Genomic DNA, 23,913 nt, shown 5'->3' on the forward strand with positions numbered 1-23,913 from the left:
AGGCTTATCAACCCATGGACCCTTCCCAGAACATGGCTGGGGCTCAGCACCTCGGAGCAGTTCTGCATACGGTCGTGCTGAGGCTGTTCAGTTCATGCCCCGTGGCTTTTCAGTGACTCTGAAAATTGCTGTCCAGTCATTACTTTCTGTGGTCACAAGCCTGCAGCTTTGTCCCCCCTTTAAGGGTTTGCAGGACGGTCCTCACCGTGGCTTTTTGGCAGTGCTCGTTAGAGGCAGAGTTCAGTTAACCACCATCTTGCTGGAAGCTGGGAGGAGAAGGAGGAGGCAGAGCATGCTTTAGCTGTCAGGGGAGCAGAGCTCTCTAAATCATCTTGTGAGGGTATTTTTATAGTGTTTGCAGACCTACTCTAACTGGGTTTATGGCTCCATGTTTCACTGGGGTTGTGATGGGCTGAAATCCCTCTATTATACCTGAAGTCATTAAAGCTAAGAACGTGTTTTGTATATGGCGCATAAGAGTCTGGTGTTAAAGGAAAATATGCACTTTCCTACTGTGTATGTGCATAGCAATATATCCTCAAAAAAGGTCATTTTAGGAAGTAGGCATCAAGTGAATTACAGTTCCAGGAAATACGGGGCTCCCTGTCAAGGATAACTGACTTTGTTTAAGAAGGTAAAATGTATTTTGCAGACGGAGCTATTGATTAGTTGTTCACCAGACTGTTTTTATTCTTTGGTGTGTAAATGCAAAGGCATCCAGATGTACAAAGCATACATTTGGAGGCATGCCACTCTAGAGACAGGGATCAGTGGCTTTGTAATAGATTTAGCTGCATCATTTGTCCTTAGTATTTTTTTCTCCTTGGTTAAGATGTTCCCAAGAGGCTGTTAGCACAGGTACAATGCAAGACTCTGTGTCATATCTGTGCTAGGAATCTAGTGTTTTTCTGCTCTGAAAGGCAAATGCTTTTTTTAAAGGGACAAAAAAAAAGCCTCTCACTGACTAGCTGTGTCTGTTTGGAGGCAGAACTGCTGACTTCAGGCAAACAGGCTTTTACTGTTTTTTACTCATGCTGTCTGGAGTGAGCACTTATTCCTCTAAGGGCATCCTCTGCAGAGCTACTTACATCCAGTCAGGCTACACCTGAGTCCACAGAGGCAGTGAAGATGTTTGAGGTGAAAGACCTCAGCTCATCTTAAACTTTAGGCTGAGCTAGCAGGTCAGTAAGTGTGCAATATTGGACACAGCTGCAGAGTCAAATGTGACATCCCCCAATGCCATTTTACTGTCTTTTCTAACCAGATCTGCATTGAAATATCTCCCAGGTGATATAACTATCTGATGTTTGTCGTATTAGGCAAGGAAGAGAATAGAGACATGTTCCTGTGTTCCTGCTGAAGGCGTACGAATTCAGAGAAGGCTTTTTCAAAAACCTGCTAGGAGCAGCCTGTTGATCTATATGCAGAGGTGAGGGATGCAGCAAAGCATCCTTAAAACAATTTTAAACCCCAGTTAGGAAAATTCTGCAACTTCAGTCTTTGACATTTATGGGAAGATTGTCAGTTCTGAGGTGAGTTCTGTTACCAGTCCATCTCCCCTTGCTTGCCTATAAGAGGTGACCTTTTAGAAATGGTTTTAGTGAAGAGGCAGTTCCAGGTTTCTGGGGGACACTCCTCTTGTTAAAAATTAAAGACTTCACAGTTTCCTGCTTGGCCTAGAAATGTGTTACTCCCCTGGAGACTCTTCTGATGGTGCGTTTCCTAAATGCCTAAGCCATTCTAGAAAACTGGATTTGAACATCTTGGGAAATATGTTTTCCCAGTAATTTGTGGTTACTGTACAGCTGTTGGGCTGTGTTGTGCTGTAGAGCCTATGTGGAGTTGAGGAGCGTAAAGATGCACTTCTGCAAGAAGTTTGCTGTTGCCTGTATGCTATGTCCAGAGGAAAACCAGGCTGGCAAGGATTAATGCAGGTATAAAGAGTTTTGCCCTTAAAACCTGTGTACAGGGAGGTACGTGATAATCTTAACTTCAGGTTTAGAGTGGGAACTGTGTGTACTTCATACAAAACCAGGGAACATCTGGCTTTATTGCTCCTCTGGTTTCTATGCCGTTGCTATAAGTGTTTATTTATACTAGTGGCTCAGTGACTTCTGTGAGCCATCTATATATGTGCTTTATGGTTGCTCAGTTGCCGAGGAAGGGACAGGGGGAGAAAAGATAATTCTCTGAGCTATAATCTTGAATTATTGTCACATAAAATGTGCTGCTGAATAACTGAATGGATACCTGCGGAGTAACATGGAAAGCAGAGCGGTGTTTCCATGCAGGTGTTGGATATTCTGCTGGGCAAATGCTGTGTTGTCTTAGGTTGCTGGCACAAAGCTTATGATAAGTGGCTTAGAAGTCAGCCTAGAAAACACCTGAAGGTAAAATTATATAGTAGTGCTGTATGATTGCATTGATGGGTTTTAAATACGATGTTGAAAGCTTTTTGCTCTGGCTGAGATGGTAAGGAAGAAAGACAGTCCACTAGAGTTACCTGTGCAAGGGGGGGGGGGGCAGGGGTAAAGCAATGCTTTGCTCCAGGAGTGTTAAGTCGGGCTCTGAAGGGCTTTTACACTTCTGTCCCTATTGCATCATTGCTGTCACCAGCCCTGGTGAGATTTTTCTCAGAGTTATTGAAGGGAATTGAAGGTTGGCTGCTTTTGTGTTATAGGATGCACAAATGGGAGGCAACAAATAAACCCCACTCTGGCTGGGAGATGTTTTCATCTTCCCCAGCCATTCCGCAAGTGGTGGGTTCAACCCTTGAATAAAAAGGCGTGTAACAGTGCAGGGGTTGCAGAAATTCAGTCTTTCAATAACTGGGCTTCCATAGCCTGGTGCGTGGACTCAGTAGGGGCTGCTCCTTCTTTTTGTAATGGCCAATACAGCATTTGTGTATGGGGGGGATAACTGAAACTCTTTCAGTGAATAGAAAATGCAGCTGAGGTTTTTTGGGCAATGATGCAATTGTGCTGCATTGTCCCGGTAGCATTCACACACACTCTTCTGCAGTGTGAGCTGGGGGAGTGGCTTTGCTGTTTGTCAGAAATAAACGCATGCATGGGGTACCCACACTGTCACTGTGGTGGAGTCTCTGTAGCGTTCCAGAGGTTGCTTGAACTGCTTGTAAAGGCTTTGATTTTTTTTTTTAAACAATGTCTGACTTAACTGTGGATGCAGCTGGTTCGGAAGGCGTGTTATTTAACAGAAAACCTTTGCAGAACGCTGGCTATGTCTTGGAGCTAGTGTTAGCCAGTGTACCTCTTAACAGCGCTTGCCTTCTCTCTGAGCAAGGAGGGACTGGAGAGATGACCAAGACCTCCATCCTGGCTGTGTCCTGACAAGGAGACAGTGACACAGGTTTCCTTGTGAGCTGAACTTCAGAGTTCCCCCAAGCGCTCTTTGTCACTAGCTGTGGAAACTGTCCCCATCTCCAGCCTGAGCATCCCCTATTTCCCAGCTAAGCTAGCAAATGTACCCAGGTCCTGATCAGCTTCATTGAATTCCCTGCTCTGCCTCTTCTCCCTGGGCTTGAGGCAGCCCGTCTGTCTGTGCAGCTTTCCTCTTATGTAGCAGAGCGGTAAGGTGCTGCAGTGTGTTTGGAGAGTGTGTTCTGCATATGAGATCAACCAAGAATATTTCTCCAGGGGGATGCTCTCCTTTCAGAGCAGGCATGAAACTCGGAGAAGCCAGAAGAGAGACCGGTCAGCTCCGTGCACTCGCTGCCCAGGACTGACTTGAGAGTGTAGCATGACACAGCATTTGCTGTGCTTTCAGCCACAGCTATTTATACGTTGCTTTTCGGCGTTACTTTGTCTCCTCTAGGAGATTCTGTACTTGATAAAATAATCCTACTTAAGTTTATTAAATTTGCTACAGTTCCTAGACCTAAATGAGTATTTTGGCTCTGTGGCAGCGCTGTACCTCTGGGTCCAAACATGGCTGGATGTGAGGGAATTTCATCATTAAGGTACCTCAGTCCCCTAAAGCGATTTGACCTGCAGACTAGACTTGCATCGGGTGTGAACCAAAACTGACACACTAGGGATTTAAGGATAATAGGCTAATATCTTCCCCCTCTCCTAGGAGAGAAAATTGCAGCAATTGTGAAACATTACTGTCTGTGTTTGGGGGAAGGGACTCCTGTGAGGGTGGTAGTGGAGGCTCTGGGTGAAAGAAAGGGAAAGAGGAGTGGGCTGTATTACACTAACCATCCTGTGTCAACCTCCTACATTCGGGTGTTGCATGGCTGACATCCTATCAAAGAGCTCTGGCTGTGTCCAGAATTTTAAGCAGCTTTATAAATAGCGTTGCTCAAACTGCCTGTGTGTGCAGAGACTGTGAACAACTGGGGTAGACCAAAATATTATTGATTTAATTTTTGAACCAGTCCAAAAACTGGAGCAAGAAAGAGTAGAAACCTGAAGTGTAGAAACAGCCATGGGTTATCTTCCTCTGCAATGCAAAGTACACATCTGGGGGGCGGGTGTCTGTCAGAGGCAACGTTGCTGGAGATTGCAGGCTGTGAGACTCACAAAGCACGAATATATGAATCTTTTTAAAGCATCTTAAACCTTTCTTTCTCTCCTACTTGCCTGCTTTCTTAAAGCTGCTTGCAGGTTATGCTGTCTCTGAATAATTGTGAACAATTAGAAGCTAATTTAAATGGCTGGTTTGTATTCATAGCAGCAACATATGAGCTAACCAGCTGGAAAGCAGACACGGTGATTTTCTGTTGATATGTCTCCCTCTTGTTCTTCCCTGGCAGTTTTTGCAAGGTGGATTTTTGCTGTGGGATAATGGGGGTTCCTCCTGCACAGCACTGACCCGATGGCAAGGGAAAAGGGGATGCTTTGTTCCCTAGCGCAGTTACCACCAACCTAGCAGAGTCCTGTTTTGGCTCAACAGAAGAACCCTCCCTGGTTTGTTCCAGGAATGGAGCAAAGGAGTGTTTTTCATAGATACACCCTTTGTTCCCACTCCCAAAGATGTAGAAAGGTGCGATGCGCTTATTGTGCCTCAGGGGTGGATTGGCCAGCAATAGTCACACAGATTTCCTCACAACATCCTTTTTATCCTCTGGAAAGGCAGATGGAGGTTTGAGCAGCCCCACTCTTTCCTCCAGGCCTGGCAGTGTGCCCCAAATGCCGCTCGGAGTGGCGAGTGGCTAATTTCTACAGCGCTGATGCTGTCCAGATGGCAACCCCAGCCCAGTCCAGCAAGAAGGTGGAAAACCTGTTGCACAATAACTGCCATCTCTCTCCCAAGGCAACAATTCAAGGAATCCTTTTGCTTTGGGTAAATGAAAGAGCTACCGGACACGGACAGACTCCTTTCACATGGAAGAAGGAACACAGCTTAATTGGCAAGCCAAAATAGCGGGCTGTTTGGAATCTCAGGAGTTGAAACTGGTGGCTGAAATGGGCTCCTGCTCTCTCCCTGTCATCCTAGTTGGTGTTAGCATCCAGGTGAGCGTCTCCTTAGGGGAGTCTCTTCTAGCAGCCAAGTGCATCTTGCTTGAACCTTGTTAGATGCTCCCAAAAAGCTCAGCACAACCCTTGCTTTCCCCTGGGTGGGTAGGTCCTATTTGAACTGGGCATCTCTCAACAGGCTGGGCTTGGGTGTCTGTAGAGGTGCTGTGCTCCTCAGCGCTGTTTTCTGCTTGGTGGGGACTGCTACCTCTGACCTGTGTTTGAGATGAGGCTTTGCTGAGGGAGTGTTGAGGCAGCCTGTCTGTGAGAAGTGTTGGCTGATGCATAGGCAGAATGTTGTCTACTTTCCTGCTTGCTGCTTCCAACCAGCCTCTCCTGTGTCTTTAACTGTCGTCTCATGTGGGTTTTTTCAGGTAACAGTGCCATCTGGTGCTAGAGCACTGCTCTTCATCAAGCTTTTCTCAAATTCTTAGGCAGAGGTAGTAGGACAGTATTACTTTTAATCAGCCATCTTACTATAAGAAAATGGGAGGAGGAGTGTCCTGTTATAATCTGTGCCGTTGGCACATTGAACCTGGAGGAGTCAGAAGAAAGCGAAGCTGCAGAAGTTGGGACATTGCACCTTTAGGCCTGTTTTGTCTTTTCTATTAAGCAACTGAGTCCCAGAACTGCTATACCCAGAAGACTGGCTACATGAAGCAAGAAGTACGAACACTGAGAAGGGGGATTGTATCTTGCTATAAACTGCTGCTGCAAGGAAAAATCCCATATTTAGATTAAATCCTGTAATTGGGGATGTCTTTGGAAGATTCCCCATAGGAATCTCAAGTGGCTTACTGCTAGCCTTACTAGTCTGTAAATCTTCCCTTACAAGATCTTTCCATATTCTGTAGTCATAGACATGTATTTTTAAACTTCAGCTTTCCATGTCTTTGTGCTGAGCTTCATTATCATTTTCATTCTTTCCGAATTATTTTTCAGGTCTCCTCTGAGGTTTTGTAAACCTTTTTGCAACACAGGGTTCTCTTTGCATTCCCAGATGGAAAGACTTGGTTGTTGGTGAGTGAGTATGTGGCATGTAAGCCTGTTTGAACAAATAATTCAACAGCACTTGATGACAAGGTTGGACAAAGTCAAATTTTTCTGTAACTCTTTTTTTCCCAATTGGACTGAAGATCATTCTTGCCAGTTGAGTGTAGAAAGCTCAGTAGGCTGTTGAGGTCCTCTTCCTTCAAGCCAGAACTGGCACTTTTTAGGTACCAGGTTGTCTTTGCTGCTTTACCCCTTCTTCGGGCATCTAATCCAGGCTCGTGTGTGAGTGGGTTCCCTGTTGCTGCATCCCTTTTGTGATAAGTGGTGGTGCTCAACTTTTAGACACGTGAGATAAAAATGTGAGACTAAGGAGGCTGAAAAGCTGAGAGTTGCTGTTGCTGGTTATAGGTGGGATTCACCTTCCAAGCAAAGCAGACTGGTGCAGCTCTCCTTGTTCTACTTCCAGGATCCTCCTCTCTCCCAACTGTGTTGCTGCTTCTGCTGGAAAATGCTCCCAAACCGGCTTCTTTTGCTTCCAATAATAACCCAGTAACCTTCCTGTCACCTTGTCTTCCTTCCCTTGAATTGCTGCCTTGTACTTTGCCTTTGATTTTAAATTGGTGGATTTGCCAGGCCAGGGAATCTGTCTTGCAGTGTTTTCAAAAATATCATGTAAATTTGCAGGGCTACAGAAGTGATTTGTTGACTGTACAATAAATAATGCTTGACAGTCTCAGACAAGGGAAATCCAAGTAAAAGATTTACTTTTGCTAAGCAAAAGATTGATGTTAAAGTCAGGCTCCTCTGCTCCAAAGTACAGCATTTAGCCACATTGTAATTAAACTGAACTTTTGTTGCATCTAACGATTTGTTCAGACTTTTTAGCCAAATTCCACTTCTTGGAAAAGGAAAGTAGAGCCTTTCGGTGTCTTTTCTGCCAGAAGGCTCAAAGGTGATACTTACTGGGAGGGGAGGAAGATGCTGCAGCATATGGCTGTGAGTGAAGGACCAGAACTGTGCTGTGGAAGGAGTTTTGTGCCTATAGGGGACTGAAAGACATTCTGCCACCAATGAATTTTACTACCCAAGAATAATGGGGAGGGAGGGGAAAAAGACAAGTAGGCTGATTAGAAATTAGACAGGGGCAGAAGTAGCTACAAGTCCCTTGCAGGTAGAATAACAGAACGGTTTGGGTTGGAAGGGACCTTAAAGGCTGTCTCATTGCAACCCCCCCAGCTGTGGGCAGGCACACCTTCCACTAGACCAGGTTGCTCAAAGCCCCGTCCAACCTGGCCTTGAATGTAGGTGCGTAGATAGCGGAGGGAGCTTCAGCCTGAAGTTGGAAGGAACTGAGTGGCACAACTTGAGGTTTCTGTCTCTCCATAATATGTCATAAAGACAAATTAAAGAGCTGTCAGCTTGTCTTACGAGAGCTGCGGGTCCCTGGGGAGGCTTGCTGTGTTGGGAGATTATAAGAGCTAATGACACAGCTGGATTTTGAAGCTGCCTGTGTAACAAGCCTTCCTGCACTGCTAGCAGTGTTGAAAGGAAACAGTGATGCGGAGCCAATGATTTGATTCTTGTTTTTCAGATTGCCTGATCTGCTGTGGATGTTTCAAAGGCTTCCCTCCTCTGCAGCCTTCCATGCACTCACCTGCTGGCTGATTCCTAAATGGCTCTAGAAGAGTTGTTTAATGCGGGAGTCTTTATATCGCATTTGTTCCACCTAGGTTATTAGTAAACACAGGAGACAGAGTGTCACAGGAATGACTAGAAGAGAGCTTTCAACAGGTGCTGCCTGTCTCTGGCAGTCCAGTGAATAATTAGTGTGTAATTTGATAAAAATTCATGTTCCCTTAATACATGGGCTTTAAGACTGTTGTAGATGTTCAGCTAGTGAAGGCAAGTTTATTTTAGAGCAGTGTTTGATGGCCTGGGGCTGGTAGCTACTGTGTTCATCCCTACCAGCAATGGGATCGTAGTGAGCTAAATTAGGAAATCCTACTTTAGGTCATGCCTTTTGTTTTCTGAAAAAGTGTGATGTCCACATTGTACAACTAAATCCACAGTAGTGTGCTGGTGACAGGCACTACTTGGGGTAGCTTAGTGGTGAATCTTGGTTTGTGCTGCTAGTTGTGAATGTGCTGGATGTGGGATGATTGGCAGATTCAGATCTGCTAGTTGCATGAACAAAAGAATTGTAATACGTTGTCAGTCGACTGCCTGCAGGTAGTGCTGCACGTGATGCAAAGCTGCCTCGATTTCATCTTAGGTTCTGTGAAGTGCTTTAAAGTAGTTATTTCAGTTTTGGGGAGCATTTTAGCTCCTCTTTGCCTACCCCTGTTCTGTTCTTCCTGCAGCTGAAGTTAATGGTCAACCTGACCTTTTGTGGAACGGTGTTTTGCACTGCCCAGAACAGCCTTGTGAACAAATTTTTTGGACTCTCTTTGCACTGAATATAGGAAACAAAGACCCTGCTCGCTGTCCTTCCCCTACATTGACCAATCCAAATGGGGAACTGAGTGTTCCTGAATCACTCAAGGTTTTTGAGAGTTAGTTTAATACAGGCCATGTTGAACAGTTGGGGTTTTTTTTAATCTGCTGGTGCAATTCGTAAGTAACTCTAAATATTTTTTCCTTTTATAATTCTGAGTGCTTTGAGATGACAAGTGATATCATGATATTATGAAAATGCAAATGATGTTAAAAAGCATAATGGCTAAAACCCTAAATGCATCTAAAGGCATTAGTTATGTGGCAGAGTGGTGACCGACTCTGTTCTACAGTAGGGTGTTGGGAGCCACATACCCCTCTAACATCTACTAGGTCAGGCAGAAGCCTAGACCTTGTCCCAGAAGGGCATAGTTCTTCTGTAAGTAGTGTGAGAATCTCCACAACCTCCTATCTCAAACAGATTTTGAACTTTTTGTCTGGAAGAGCCACAGACTACATGTGCTTTCCATGTAGGAGTAGCCAGGAGCTGTAATGGGCAGAACTTCTGTGCCGGTCAGTGCAGAAGACTTATTCTTGTAGCTTTGCAGCTGCATCCCTCAAGGGTTGTTTCTAAAACCCTCTGTATTGTCTAGCTCATTGTTCAGCTCTTCTGGGCAGTAGAATTTCAGTTCTCAGGAGTTTTAAGTTTCTAATATCTTTCTTCTGCCCCATTCTCCCATCTTCCTTCCTCATAAAACCCAGTGTGGAACCTTCAGTTGTTAAAAGTAAAGCAATGCGTGCCACTTCAAATGTCACAGTGTGAACCAAATCTGAGCTTCCATGGGATTCTCTGCTCTTGCTGCTTTATCCTCTCTTCTCCTGCTTTTTTAGACAGCTTGTGTGCAATGCAATATGATCAATGTAACAGAAGTCTTTCACGGGAAGTGAACTTTGTACGTGGAACATATTTTCCCGAGGGGAGTGTGTGATGCCACTAGTAATGTGTTGATACTGAAGTGATATTAAAAATATCTTGGCTTCAGATCTTCTGGGTCTTTGAATTTCTGAACCTTTGTCATCTAACTCTGTATCTGTGCTATATTTGACAGCCGACTCTATATTTTAGACACCTTATTTGGATTTAAATAAAAACAGCTTGTGTTGAGATGATTTCAGCTACAGCAGTAGTGTAGCTGGGAATTTGGGTGTATAATCAGACCTCAGAGTTTAAAGTTAGAGTTAAAAAAAAAAAAAGGGGGGGGATGTGGTTTGAGTTGGCTGCTGCCAGCTGTGCTCCCTCCTGTCCCACCTCCGTAAACACCTGGCCCACAGCCACCCTGGCACCGAGGCAGCTGTTGAGCTGTTCCAGGCTGCAGCGGGCCGTAGGGTCAGCTGGCACCATTTGGTTTTCTCTTGGTGCCTGAGGCTGGAGCTGCTGGTGGCCAGGAGCTGCTTCGTGTAGTAAGGATGTTTCCCCTTAACCTCCAGTAGGAGCCCTGCAGTGGTCCCAGTCACAAACCAGTGCTATTTGGTGTAGGTTTCCAAATCACAGCTTCACTGTTGGAGGGAAAGACTTAATAACTTTCAGGTTTAGAAACGAGGCATGGAAATATGGTCCACCATGTCCTGCTTCACATGGACTTCCAGGTGCAGAGAGGCCAGGTCATTCAAAAGATCTGTGAGGAGCCTGTCTGTCAGCTGAATGAAGCAAGGTTGTATCTTTTCACAGCATCAGGCACTTTGATTTAGCTTTAACTGACTATGGAGCATCCTCTGAGTGTGTACTGGGGTTTGGAGACTTCTGCAACACCTTGTTACCTGTTGCTGCAGCAAACTTCTTTCCCTGTGGTTTGCTCTTAACCTGTGGTTTTTCTTTTTCCTCTGACCATTGATGCTACCAGCTTCCATGACAACTTCCAAACTAAGATGTAGATGCTGTCCCTTCAAAACAAAAATGCTGATGTGAGGATTGTAGGACACTGACAGTCGGAGTTGGTGACCTGGAGGGATATCCCAGGGAGGGGATTATTTTTTAACTCCAGAACAGATTCAGCCAGTTCATTTGCCAGAAGCACTCTCCAGTGCAGTTTGAAAAAACCTCAATACATGTGACACCAAAATCCTGTCAAAGTTGGACAGAAATCACGTATCTAGTTCATCTCTCCTCCATCACGACATTTATTCATTGGCACAGAAAAATAAAAAACAAGTGTGATGTGTTTTCTGTGTAGAATACCTTGTCTTGACTAAAAAGGACACCATAGAATGGTAATACATCCAAAAGGCATTATTTATTATTTTTCCCTTCATGCTTTCTTTCTTAGCCCCACTGAGAACACTCATCATCCCTGTTACAAGACAAGCTTTTTAAAATTGCAAGTAATTTTTTCTTTTTTTATCTTGTTGTTTGCAAATGTAAGAGGAGAACCTGGGAACAGTGGTTTAAATGAGATCAGTTACACAAGATGTATGAGGAAAGTGCTGGGACATAGGAGATGGAGAAATAGCCCAGAATGAATAGCAGTAGCAGGTCTGTGCAGGTCAAAGTCTGGCTTCCCTGCCCTCGTGGTGGTGACCACTGCTGCTTAACTCGCATGGCAGAAGTCATTTCCATAATAGATAGTTTATTTCTGACTCTTAGTTGGATAAACGTTATCAACCATCACATAGCAGTTCAGGTAAATGTGTAGGGTTTCATCTCCAGCGTTGTGTTTTCTTCCATATTTTTTTGCAGTGCCTTGTATTCCCGTTTTCATAAGCAGTTAGCAAGGGAGGGTGGGTGTGTGCTGCTTTTTCTCCTCCATCCTTATGTGCTTGTTCCCAGGGTGCTTGTTTTGGAGGATAAAAACTCGAATGCAGCTGATGTTCTCTCCCCCACAGTGGTTGCGTCGGAGGTAGAGGCTGTGGGATCACACTAGCACCCTCGGGCAAACTTTATTCTTTATTGGTCAGGCATTGCAGTTACATGAAACAGCACTGACCAAGCGTGAACTTCAAGTTGGTATTGGCAAGTTTTATACTGGATCAGGTGCCATCTCCCATAGCCAGGGTGCCCTCTGCCTTGCTGGGTAGCTGAGCAGAAAGGCAGCTGTAAAACCGTGGTGGATCCAAGTGCGAGGTGTGCTGTCACATCCATGTGTCACTGGGTGTTGAAGATCAAGGAGCTGTGATCTGAAGTTCAGCCTTGGGCAGTGATGAGTCATAGTGACAAGGTCTCCTGTCCTTCCTGGCGTCCAAGCGTGGGTTGAACCTGCAAGGTCCACTGAGCAGTCGCCTCCTCCGAAAGCTGGTAAGGGACCCTGTGCGAAGGGTGCGTGCTGGTATGTTTGAGACTGAACAACCAGTGACTGCATGTAGATGCATTCAGCCTTTAAAACTATGGTTCCCTTCTGCATTTGAACTTGTCCCCCAGCTTCTGTTCTTGGGTTGTTCAGAGCAGGGGACAGTTTGTTCGTAGTTATCTCCTGTGACAACGCTGCCCGCTTGGAGTGTGGCAGTAGCAAAACCAAATGCTTCTATTTGCAAGCAGAGTTACCTTCTTTTATTTCTCCTAAATTAAAATATCAGGACCCCTGACCTGTGCAGAAAAGGGACCGTATGAGAATAGGAAAGGAAGAGATGTGATGGCAGTGTGTATGTGTTGACTTTTCCCCTTTGCTGGGTAAAACGTTTGCGGGGGAATGACTGGTAGCTGGAGCCTGTGGAGGGGTGGTTTTGTCTGCTGTTGGGTACCAAAGATGTTACAAGCAAACCTGAGCAGCTAATTAGTGAATTTAAGCTGTGCTTTTAAATAGGCAGGTAGTGACCTGGGATTTATGCTGCTACTGAGTACTTCCAGTACTGGTTTTGTTTGGATACCCACCAACCAGGGCTAGTTCTCCCTATGATCAGTCTCAGCAACTCCTGTATTTGTCACTAAACTTCAGAAATGATTGCTGCTTACTTACCTGCTACAATACTGGGCACTGGTGGCTAGTCCCGATCATCAAAATGAATTGCTTTGGTTTTGATCTCTTGTCAGAAGGTAGCTGGTGGAGAGGAAAATTGGCCCCATGTCTCCCATTTGCTGTATGGAGTTGAGAGGTTAAACCCGGAGAGATACAATGTGAGTTTAGCACACCCCTGCCCAAGGATGCTTACACCTAGCTGCTGAATTGTGTGCTAAAGCAAGGATCCGGTTTACTGACACAGACGTGCCTCCCAACCTCTGCAGTTACTTTAAAAAAACTAAAAACAAACCACAAAGATTTTTGCTTCAAATGACAAGTTTGTTTGTGATAAGAAATTAGACAAATGCTTTGAAGCAATACGCTCCCGAGGCTTAATCAGCCAGTGCTCAGCAGCTAGGCAGAGATGTCTTGTCCTTCTGTCCTGGTCTACCCAGTTTCAGGTGAGAGCTGTGGTGGCTACCTTATGTCATTTGAGGTGAGGTGACTCAGCTGAGAGGGGGGACATGCTCCTGTTGGTGCTTGTTTTCCATGCAAAAATCACATTTTCTGTACCCCTCCTGCTGTGTGTGGTATGAGAGCATCCTCAGACCTGGTGAAGTATCAGATGTTCTCCAGTTTGCAGCTGGTGCCTTTTGACCAGTAGGTCTGCTGGGGAGCTCAGGCATTCATTCAGTGCTGAGCACCAGGACAGCATCTGAATAGCAAAGGAAATAAATGGGTGCCAGAGCTGTTCTGCCCCTTCTGTTGGCGGTCGGTACGCTGATGTAGCTGACTCTGGTGGGTGGATGGGTGTTTGTCCCTTTTTGCCTGTTTATGCAGTGATAAGTGTCTTTGATTTGCCTTATTTAACATACATAAATGTGAGTTTATTTTTCAAAAGGACAACACAAAATATGCCTTGCGTTTGAGGTGTTTGGAGGGTGTCGAACCCAGCTTGGCCCACAGGAGTGCAGGACTAGCTGAGAGCATCTCTGGGAAAACTGATCTTTCTCATTCTTGGGGCTGTTATCGAGGTGCATGGCTAGAATGCAAAACTAGTTACGCTAATACTGACTTTCGTAGAGGTAAATATAGCAACTGAGCTGTAAGTCCCTGTCTTAAAAGTGCTTCTCCAATATTGAGTTCCCTCACTGCCGAGTGAGGGGGCTGACCTTTGGCTGAGGATCACATTGCTCTGGGTGTAACAGACGAGAGGAGGAATGACTGAACTGTCATGTGTTCACCAACAGCCATTCTGGCTTCCTCTGGATGGGTTTCTTCTGGGTTTTGACAGTCTTTTGTGTGGTGACAGGCCTGCTAAATATTTATTGTTGATGCTGGCATTCTGCCTACTACTTGGGTTACTTATCCTAGCAACCGAGGCAGGTGGGTCTGGCACATGAGGCTGAAAATAGTTGTGCTGCCTTTAAAAATCAAGAGATCTGAAAATAGGTTAAATGTAGTCCTCCTGCAGAGAAAGTTTTGTGCCTTGCTTTGGGAAGAGAGTTTGTGTGATGATATCCTTCAGGAAGGATCACAAAATTTACAACTTTCAGAATTTTCCAGAATTGACCAACACACAAATATTGCCACTGCCAGGTAGCATCGGATCATCTTGTCGGTCTGGGTTTTTCAGATACCATTTAATACAGAACGGAGCAGTATGGCTTAATGATATGTTGAAATATAATGCATCAATTTAAACACCATGTGTCAGAGATTAAATTGCCCTAACACATGGTGAAATGAAAGTATCGTTGTATACTTGGAGCTCTGCAGCAAGAGAACTCCAGTTAAAATAGCCAAACTGCTGCTCGTGCTTGAGTATTTACTGGAATGTGAATGTTGCTGCCTGGTTCTGGATGTTAGGAGGCTATCTATACAGTGCTTGCTTTAACAAGTAATTTTAGAAAGCTGTATAAAAATTGATATCTGTCTGTATATACCCCGGTGGGATGTGGGAGGCTATGAAAACACTTCCACAATCTGGAAATGGGCTGTGGGAGGCTACAGGTTTCCCACTCTGGTGGAGTTCTGACTCCAGAAATTGGGTCTAAAAGCCTAGCTGGCTGGCTGGCTTCCTCTTACTGAAACACACAATCAAGAAGGCAATAAATACTCAGGTACTTTGGTTTGATTCCGGATCCTGTCCTTGGATTATAGATTTATGTCTAATTTAGTAAAGCAGGCTGTAAGCCAGGTCGTGGGTTAGGATGAAATGCTGACAAAGCGCGGTGGATTTCAGGCTGGGGATCAGCAAGGAAAAGCAACAAATGCAGCAGTAGTGGGGAGGTGGATTCTGAAAGTGAGGTGTGAAAGATGCTCTGTCCCTGATACTGCGTTCACATGGTGCTTCCTCAAAAACATGGTGTGTGATTAGTGTATCTGCATGGCTCAAAATGATGTACCAATGCAAATATGTTCTTAACCACTGAAATGCAGATGAGACTTCTCCCTGTTCAGCAGAAGGAAATCGTAACTGAGTTACTGTGAGGCTGAGCAAGCCTGACATTGGAGTTCAGTCTTGTGGCCTCCCTGTTAATATGCTTAGGACATTATCCCTCGTGTAGCATTTTACTGTTGGTGAATTTGCTGGCAACTGCCTTTTGTAGTTTTGAGCTTGATGACACTTAATGGAGTAGCCTGGAAGTAGTCTTGAGATCACTGAAACAGCTTGATGAAGGACCACTTTTGGAAGGACATCACTTGGTTAACTGACCAGTAATCACTGGAGATTCATCTAGTGAATCCTCCCCTTACCAGTAATGACTCCTAGTGCCCACAGCTCTGCGTGAACTAATGTACAATGTGTAACGAAGGTCCAGCCGCATCTTCTGTTGCCAGCACTAGCTCTTTGCCAGCAAGTGCTTTAGCAGGAGCTGGAATATGAGCAGTGCTTTGACTTTATCCGTGCTCTTGTCGATGTTTTGTTACCTGCGTGGACCTGGGTGCTACTAAGTGCAGCAACAGCTTTTTTTTTTGAAGGCAAGTGCTTGCTGCAGTGAATTTGGCACCAATTCCCCTGCCAATTCCCCTGCCAGCTAAGACTTCTCACTGTACAGAACCTTGCTTAAAATGTTCAAAGCCAAACAGGATTTCCACAGATGTTTTGGGGGTATCTTGGGTGAAAAGCATGCAGGATGAGAACTGCGGTGAGATGTGCTTCTTCCTGTGTCTTCTGTCTTCTCCAGTACATAGACTGGATGTGGGTAGGAAATAATGCATGATGCAGATGGAGGAGCAGGAGAGGGAGACTTAAAGTGGTGAACAAGTCTGTGTCTGCACCCTTTTTGATGTGTCTGCTGACTTAGAGCTCGGTTGAGGGACAGATCGTCTGGTCACTGTGTTTCAGATCTGTCAGGCGGATTTTGTGAGCGTGCCAGGGGGTTACCTCTGTGTATGGAAGTGCCTCGGCATCCTCTGCTGAAAACCTCCTCAGTCTGGAGGATTGGGATACTGTGTATTTGTATTTGTCATGTTATTTCTGACTAAGTATCATCTGGGGTCACTAAATTCAGTGTGTCTCTCTCTTCCTCTTAGCTGAAGCTTGAAGATCGCTCTGTGGTCCCTCGAGATGTGGTCAGACACATGAGCTCCAGCGTAAGTGCTTTTTTCTTTGTCCCTTTTTGATTGTGATACTGCTGCATGGATTTCTAAGGCTTGCCAAATTGCCTGAGTGGAACTGAACGGTAATGCTTTGAGCATATTCTATTTTTAGTGTGTTTGATAGATCTAGCAGCATCCTCTGAAAATGAAATGCTGATAAGGCTGCTTCTCGACTTGCATATCTGCAAAGGTCCTCTGAGCAAGTGAGCCTGATAACGTCAGGTAATGAGACAAGAAGCTTGTCTGTTCTGCCATCCTTTAAGTTTGAAATCGGTCCGTTCTGAGATGTGGGGAGTGTGGACCTGTTCTCCCAGACCTAACAGGAAGGCTGGAGTGGAGTCAGGTCACACTACTGCTGCATGCCTTTTGATGCTCTGTGGTAGAGAACTTGGAGGAAATGTTTTTGGGGAGACCCCTCGGTCTACAATGAGCACCATCTTCTCCAGTTTCTCCCAGAAATACAGCAAATCCCAACACTGCTGAAGCATCTGACACAGCTAGGTTGACAGAAAGCAAGCTGGTTCTTAATCTGTAGTCTTTCTGGATACTATTTTAAGTCCTAGTCACTTTGTTCTAGTTGTACAGCACTTCTGCTTATCCAGAGACGTGTGGATTTGTGTTTTGTGTAGGAAACCTTGGGAATGTTGTTCAGTTTTCATTATCAGATGAGATGTGGTCTCTTTAGGAGCTTAGCTAGGTTGGCAATTCCTTGCTATTGCTGACACCTAACCTATAACCCCGAGCCATATGGCCTGCCATGTGTGTGCCTGTATCTTCTCTTGATGTGCTTCCGGCAGTGTGGCTACCAAGGCTGGGATGAAGCAGGTAGCTGGCCACTAACTGCTGTGGTTGCACCGCATGGTGTGCAGCCTGGTGCAGGGATGGGGAAGGCCATTCTCTGACCTGGGTGTTGTTTAGTTGGTTTTTTTTTAAATACAGCCTTTTTGTCAATTAAAGTAAACCCCACTCCTCTTTCACAGAATGTTTCAAAGAGAAGAAAAGGGAGGAAAAACTTAGAGTTAAAATTCCAAAACAAAATATTTCAGTAAGAAATTATTTGAAATGGAAATTTGGAGTCAACATATCTTACTAAAACTGCGGCTTTACAAAAGTGTTTCAATCCAAAACCAATGAACAGCTAGCAAATTGAAGTATCAGCTGTTCACGCTGTTGTACCTGGCACAGCTGGACTCTGTAGTATATCGTTCTTGCTCAGAGGGATGCTTTGAGTCCTGCCTCTCAACTGTTCTCCAATGCTTCTTGAAGTCATTTTAAGCTTTCAGGACAGCAAGTTGTTCTCTTGGCAAACGTGGATGTGCTGCTTTTGTTTGCAGTTTCCACGCTCATCTGAGCAGAAATTGGCTTCTCTGGCTTCTTGCACGTGTATCGGTAGATACGTTACCCAGCAGTTGGTTTGCCTGCTCATTTGTCTGTTTGCATGTTCGAACACTGGTTTTTGCTTGACCATTTGTACTAGTGGCTGATAACTTCATTTTTTTAATTGATGGAATGGTGAGGGTATGACCCAGTTTCTTTATTCAAAAGCATAGCAAATCTGAAGATGACTTATACCTCACCTTACCCTCAAGTGTGTTTTAAATGTCAGTAGGAAATGAAACAATAAACCCCTTCTATCCCAAAGAAAACCTTCACTTGTTAATTAGATATATTCCAAAAATTACACAAGCATTTAAAATAGAAAATCTGCAAGTGTCAGCCTGCCAAATTCAGGGTGTGGGATGGTTGCCCTGCACCAGTTGGCCTGGCAAACGCACAATGTGGAACTTATTTTGTATTCGCCACACTCTCTTAGGGCTTGTTTTTAACCTTGAGCGGGAAGGACTCAAAATCCTCTGTTCCTCAAGAGAAAAGAGCTAACTCAAATTCATGTGCTTCTCATTGAGCACGGAGTGTGGGGAAGGACTGCTTCGGGGGGTAATGCATGAAATGAGATCATTTTCTCTGAATGCAGTTGGGCCTCTAAGTCTAATCCAGCTGGATGAGAAGTCGTGAAAGTGGCAGAGTTCATTTTTCTGGGTGGTATGCTAATTTGAGGGAAAGATTAGAAGTAGGTCTGCAATCTGTCAGACACCTGGATTTTGTTGCTTCAAAGGGTGTTAGGCTGTGCTGTCCCTTTTAAATTAAGGAATAAAAGGGTGGTGCAAAGATCCCCTTCTTAGGAAAGAGTGTTGAGGGAAAGAGTAGAAGGTTGGGAGGCAGAAGCTATGGGATTGAAGCCTGTCCCTGCCGTTCTCTCAGATGGGAGTGATGGGAGTTTGCTGGTCTGCCTTAAAGCCTTGTCTCTGATGGGGGAGGGAGTCACCTCTCCATCCATTCACTGCTTAAATATTCAGTATCTCCAGTGTGGTGCGTGCTGTCAGGGTGCCAGAAGAAGCTGGAAGAAAGTCTAGGGAGTGCCCTTCATTCTGGTGCAAGTGACCCCATTAGCTCTTCTAACGAAGATCAGTCACCTCCCTTTTCCAGTGCTGCTGTTGGGGTTGATGGAGATGGAGGTGGGTTTTTTTGTAACAGAACTGTGAAATGTCAGCACCCCTTTAATGGGAGCATCTAATGAACAGGACAGGACAGTTGTGTTCGAGCAGGCTGGTGGGGAGCCCTGCTCCAGCTGCAGACCTGCCCTGAAAGACAAGAGACAAGTTGGCAACTTCTTGCTCCAGGACTGCGTTGCTGAGCACTGCTATAATCTCACGGAGTGATTCAGCAGAACCCTTCAGCCTGCAAATCTGCCTCCCCTGTCACAGGCTAATGTTTCATGTGACAGTGAAGTAAATAAACTCATAATAAACAAAGGTTCAGTGGCAGGTGAGGGAGGAAAGCTGTGACTCAACAGCCCTGTAGCTTCTGGGGCTGTTCACAACGTTGATCTCTGCTTTCTGAACCGCAGACGGTGGTCTGTGTTCACTCAAGCGTTTTGCAACTGGAGGGAGAAGCAAGCTGAACTAAGCATGGTCACTTGTCCATGACTAACAGCACCCAACTGTGTTAGATGGGAGACAGGCTTTTAGGGTGATTCAGGCACCTTCTTCATGGGGAAACTGTCACTTAGAGAATGCAGAGGATATTGCTGTGTACATCAGTTGCTCCAGACTTGGTTTTATTACTCGTTATTCTTTCACCATCGATAAAAGAGGGCATTCAGGCCCAGAGACAAGATGATCCGCAGTAACTGCAGGTGTTGGATTGTATCATGTCTCAGAGCTGCTGTCAAGTTGGTTACTGATAAAGGAAAAATTAATTCTGAAATGCTCGGTGTAGGGCAAGGAATTTGTCTCTTGAGGTTTTTTTTTTGTTCTAAGTAATCTAAAACATAGGGCATGAACTGCAAAGCATGGGCAGAGGCTGGACTGGTCATACTTAATTTAGCATAATCTGGAGGAAAAGCAGGGTTGGGTGGCTGTGCTCTAGCCTGCAGAAGCTGTGGGTTTGTTGAGCATGTGCCACTTCTGAGCAGGTCTTACTCATCCTGTGGCTTGAATCATGCTGGTAGCAGCTGTTGTGAATCCAGCATAGTTCTGGCAAACCTTTTCAGGTGAGAGTTACAGTAGAGCTCTGCTGGGCTCTTCCCTGGCAGCCTGTGCAGTCTGCAAGCTACGTTAGGCTTAAACTATCTGTCATGATGGAGCTATAGCTAGGAAAGGCTCCCTTTGCTTCCCAGCATTTCTAGAAAGAACTGGGAGTGCTATGTGGAGCAGCTGGAGGGAATGAGCCCCTTCTGCTTTGGGCTCTGCCAGCCTGGCTCTCCCAGCCCTCCTGGCTGTGCTGGCACAGCTATTCATGGGCAATGTGTGGGCCAGGACCCACTCTCCTCATTGCTGCTGCCTCGGGAGCTGAGGGCCTGCGGGGCACAGGGTTTGTGTGGCGTGAGGAAGAGGACTTGCAGCAGGCACGTGGGAAGCAAGCCAGCCACATGGGCTGAGCAATCTGTCCAGGAATTATCCTGGACTGCAGATATCTGTAGGGTGTCTTTGCTTTACCAGTCCCCAAGATGAGACTGGATGAGTTGAGGACCAGCAAACTCCTGACCTCTCCCAAAAGGGCTGCCCAGGGCTCTGAGTGAAAGCCTTGAATAAATATTTAATGTGGTCGAAAGAACAGCATGTTTGTAAGTGGACTGAGCAAACAAATGCACTTCTTGCGGGATATAAGCCCTTGGAGTGTTATGCTCAAGTCCTGTTGGAGCAGAGACCTTGATGCTTGAGATAAGGACAGCTTCAGAAGTTGCTGATACCAGGACATTTGTCATGCTGGCCCTCAGTCAGCTTTTATAATGGACTTGTGGCCTTCAATAAATAAGGGTATCGATTGTCCCAGCTGTCAGGAGGCCAGGGCAGCTGCCACATTTGACAGTGTTTGGGTTAGCAGCCCTTCCTTGCAGGCCTCCACCATATGTGTGAGCAACGTGCATATTGTGTGCTCCCTGCCAAACTATCCCCAGAAGGCTCTTGACAGCATGCATTATTTTCTTGGGGACAAAAAAGATTAAAACTTTGCTAAAAAGTGAGCGAGATAATGACAGTCTTCTCATAATTGGACCAACTGTAAGTTATCTGGCTTGAAACCTTGAAATCTGACTAAAGGTGTCAGATTTTTTTAGTATGACAGCAAGTGAAGACTATTTGTAATGTCCTGCAAAATCAAGCTTTACATAAGTCACAGATAGCTTTAAAGAATTTCCCTTTTGTTCTGGGGTTGATGGTCTACCGCTGCCTTTGCTGACTCAGGACAGTACCTGCAGGATGGCCCTATGGGGTTGCAGAGATGCCTGCTCAGTTGAATAGACCAAAGAAACAGGCAGATTTTAAAGCAAGTAAATACTAATTGCCTGACATAATATGGTCTTATTTGACCAGATGCAGGGAGTCTCTGGGCTGCTGCTTTTGCAGCCGTTGCAAGTTTTAACTGGGAAGAAAACACTACAGGTCTTTAATAGTGATCTCTCCTTCTGAGTTGTCTTAGGGTGATATGAAATGCCCCTTCAGAATGAGGGCCTGAAGGGTAAGATGGGATTTAGTCTTGAAAGTTTACTTGTCTCTGCACTTCAGATTTGTACACAGAGCACGTACCTGTGTATGTAGGGCGTTCCCTAGCTGATAAACCCGTTTTCTCTTTTGTGTTTTCAGGACAGCCAGTGTGGAACTGTAATTGATGTCAACATAGAGTGTGCTGTGAAGCTGGTAGGAACCAACTGCATCCTCTACCCTGTCAACAGCAAAGACCTGCAACATATCTGGGTGAGAACACAGCCAAAATACACATGGTAGCCAGGGCTTGGGGGTTTGGAGGGACGCTGCTGTATCTCAAGTAACACATGCAAGGGAAGAATCCATATTGTGCAAGATGCATCTGCGGTTTGGTTTTATTTTAAACTTAGTGCAAGCATCCTCTCTGGAAGAAGATGATGCAGCATCACCTCATCTCCCCATCTGTTCTATGTTTCTGATCACATTGCTGAGACTGAATTGACTTGAAGGGCTGGGCTGACGTTAAATTGTGCGAGAACGTCCGCATCGAGATGGGCTGGTGTGACAACCTGATTGGGGCAGCCCCATGGCAGTGGCACAGAGCTTTTGAGCTGCAATATCGTTACTATTTAAATGGGCTATAAAAATGCTGAGATGTGTCAAGCATCTTTCTGTTGAGCTGGAACAGTCTGAAATATATCTGGTTCTCCCTCTCGAGTGGGTGGGTGATTTCCAGAGACCAGGTAGGATAGGATTTCATCATTCCTTTTCCTCTGACAAAAAGATAATTTGGGAGTGAAGAGCTTGACTGTCAAGCTCACTTCTCGAGAAGCGGCCTGTGGAAAGGCAGTGGGATACAAGCTTCTCTGGCATGGAAAACTAGTCTCAGTGCTAAAAATTATTTGCTAATATTAACTGGAGGCAAGTGCAAGTACTTGTACGTCGCAGAGCACCTCTTGAACAGAACAAAACACTTGACTTAAGCTTAAGATCCAAGGAGAACAATCCCAGAGAAAACCTGAGCTGTTTGACTGGAGAATCCAGGCTATGTGCTGAGTGTCAAGCAAACTCTTCGATGTATCTTAGTTCCAGTTTACAGCGAGAACTGCAGTTACTGTCATGAGTCCCTTTGAGATTGCTATCTGGTCTGCATTGTGTAAGGACAAAGTGCAAGGGTTGGTACTTACAAGGTTTTGTTTCCCGTTTTCTGCATAGCCTTTCATGTATGGTGACTATATAGCCTATGACTGCTGGCTGGGCAAGGTCTATGACTTGAAGAACCAGGTCATCCTCAAGCTTTCCAATGGAGCCAGGTACTTCCCTTCTTTCTGTTGAAGACTGTCCCCTTGGCTTTGACAATCCTGATCTATTTTAGGAGAACTAGAAGCAGGCTGGGCTTTGTTCACATACTGATAAGTTACCAGCTTGCGTTGTTTTCAGATGTAGAGTAAGGACATCTTTCTCAGAAAACATTAGGATTTGTTGATCACCCTCTGGAAAAGCTGCTGTCTGAAAGGTGACAATTTTTTTTCAATCCCAGCAGATCACTGCTCCAGAGCTTGAGCACGTTGGTCTTTAAACTGTGTTTCTCCCTGTTTAAGACTGATCCGGACCTTTTTCTCGGTAGGAGAGCGTAATTCCTCTGAAATGCAGGGAGGATTCTGACCTTGAAAGAAGGTCTGTGAAAGTGTAGAAACTTGCAGGCTAGTGTTTTTATCAAAGATTAAAAAGCAGCCCAAGATTGAACAGCTTTGCTTTTTTGCTGTTATTTGCAACTGTATTAGGAATGTTTTTTCAATGAAGACATAATCCAAAGTCGTATTTCTAGAGAGAGATTTAACCAGAGGTATTGAAAGAAATATCTGGTTAACTTAGTTCTGCAAAACCTGAGGACAGGCTGAGAGAGTTGGGGTTTTTCAGCCTGGAGTAGGGAAGGCTGCAGGGAGACCTTCTAGCAGCCTTCCAGTACTGAAAGGGGGCTGCAGGAAAGGTGGGGAGAGACTCCTGATCAGGGAGAGTGGTGGTAGGATGAGGGGTAATGGTTGCAAACTGAAAGAGGGGAGATTTACAGTGGATGTTAGAAGTTCTTCGCTACAAGGGTGGTGAGACACAGGCACAGGTTGCCCAGAGCAGCCGTGGCTGCCCCCTCCCTGGCAGTGCTCAAGGCCAGGCTGGATGGGACTGGGAGCAACCCGGTCTGGTGAGAGGTGTCCCTGCCCATGGCAGGGGGGTTGGAACTAGATGGTCTTTAAGGTCCCTTCTGACCCAAACCAGTCTGTGAATTCTATTCCTTGTGCATGTTAGACAGTTACTTTTGAGCTAAACCCCTGTGAATTCACTACATTCACTCTGTTACTGAGGCCTGTCTTGTCCAACAAACTTTTTTATTGATGCAAGGGAAGGAAGGAACTAGTGGAGGGCCAAGAGGCTTATGGGCCTGGCAGCTGGGGAATAACCCATCTGTCTTGTAAATTGAGTGTTGACATTGAT

General features: G+C 45.3%; 1 protein-coding gene across 2 annotated transcripts in view; it reads left to right on the plus strand.

Annotated features, from left to right (window-relative positions):
* Nucleotides 1–23,913, plus strand: part of UBE2O (ubiquitin conjugating enzyme E2 O) — a 63,981-nt gene that overhangs the window by 18,679 nt on the left and 21,389 nt on the right. For both annotated transcript variants that reach the window (XM_086473568.1, XM_086473569.1), the window contains exons 2-4: nucleotides 16,376–16,435; nucleotides 21,583–21,693; nucleotides 22,639–22,736. In XM_086473568.1, the coding sequence (XP_086329694.1) occupies nucleotides 16,376–16,435; nucleotides 21,583–21,693; nucleotides 22,639–22,736 (269 nt within the window). The remainder of the gene's footprint in view (nucleotides 1–16,375; nucleotides 16,436–21,582; nucleotides 21,694–22,638; nucleotides 22,737–23,913) is intronic.

Source organism: Leptosomus discolor, chromosome 15 (genome assembly GCF_034619465.1).
Source record: "Leptosomus discolor isolate bLepDis1 chromosome 15, bLepDis1.hap2, whole genome shotgun sequence".
In the NCBI taxonomy this organism is placed as follows: Eukaryota; Metazoa; Chordata; class Aves; order Leptosomiformes; family Leptosomidae; genus Leptosomus; species Leptosomus discolor.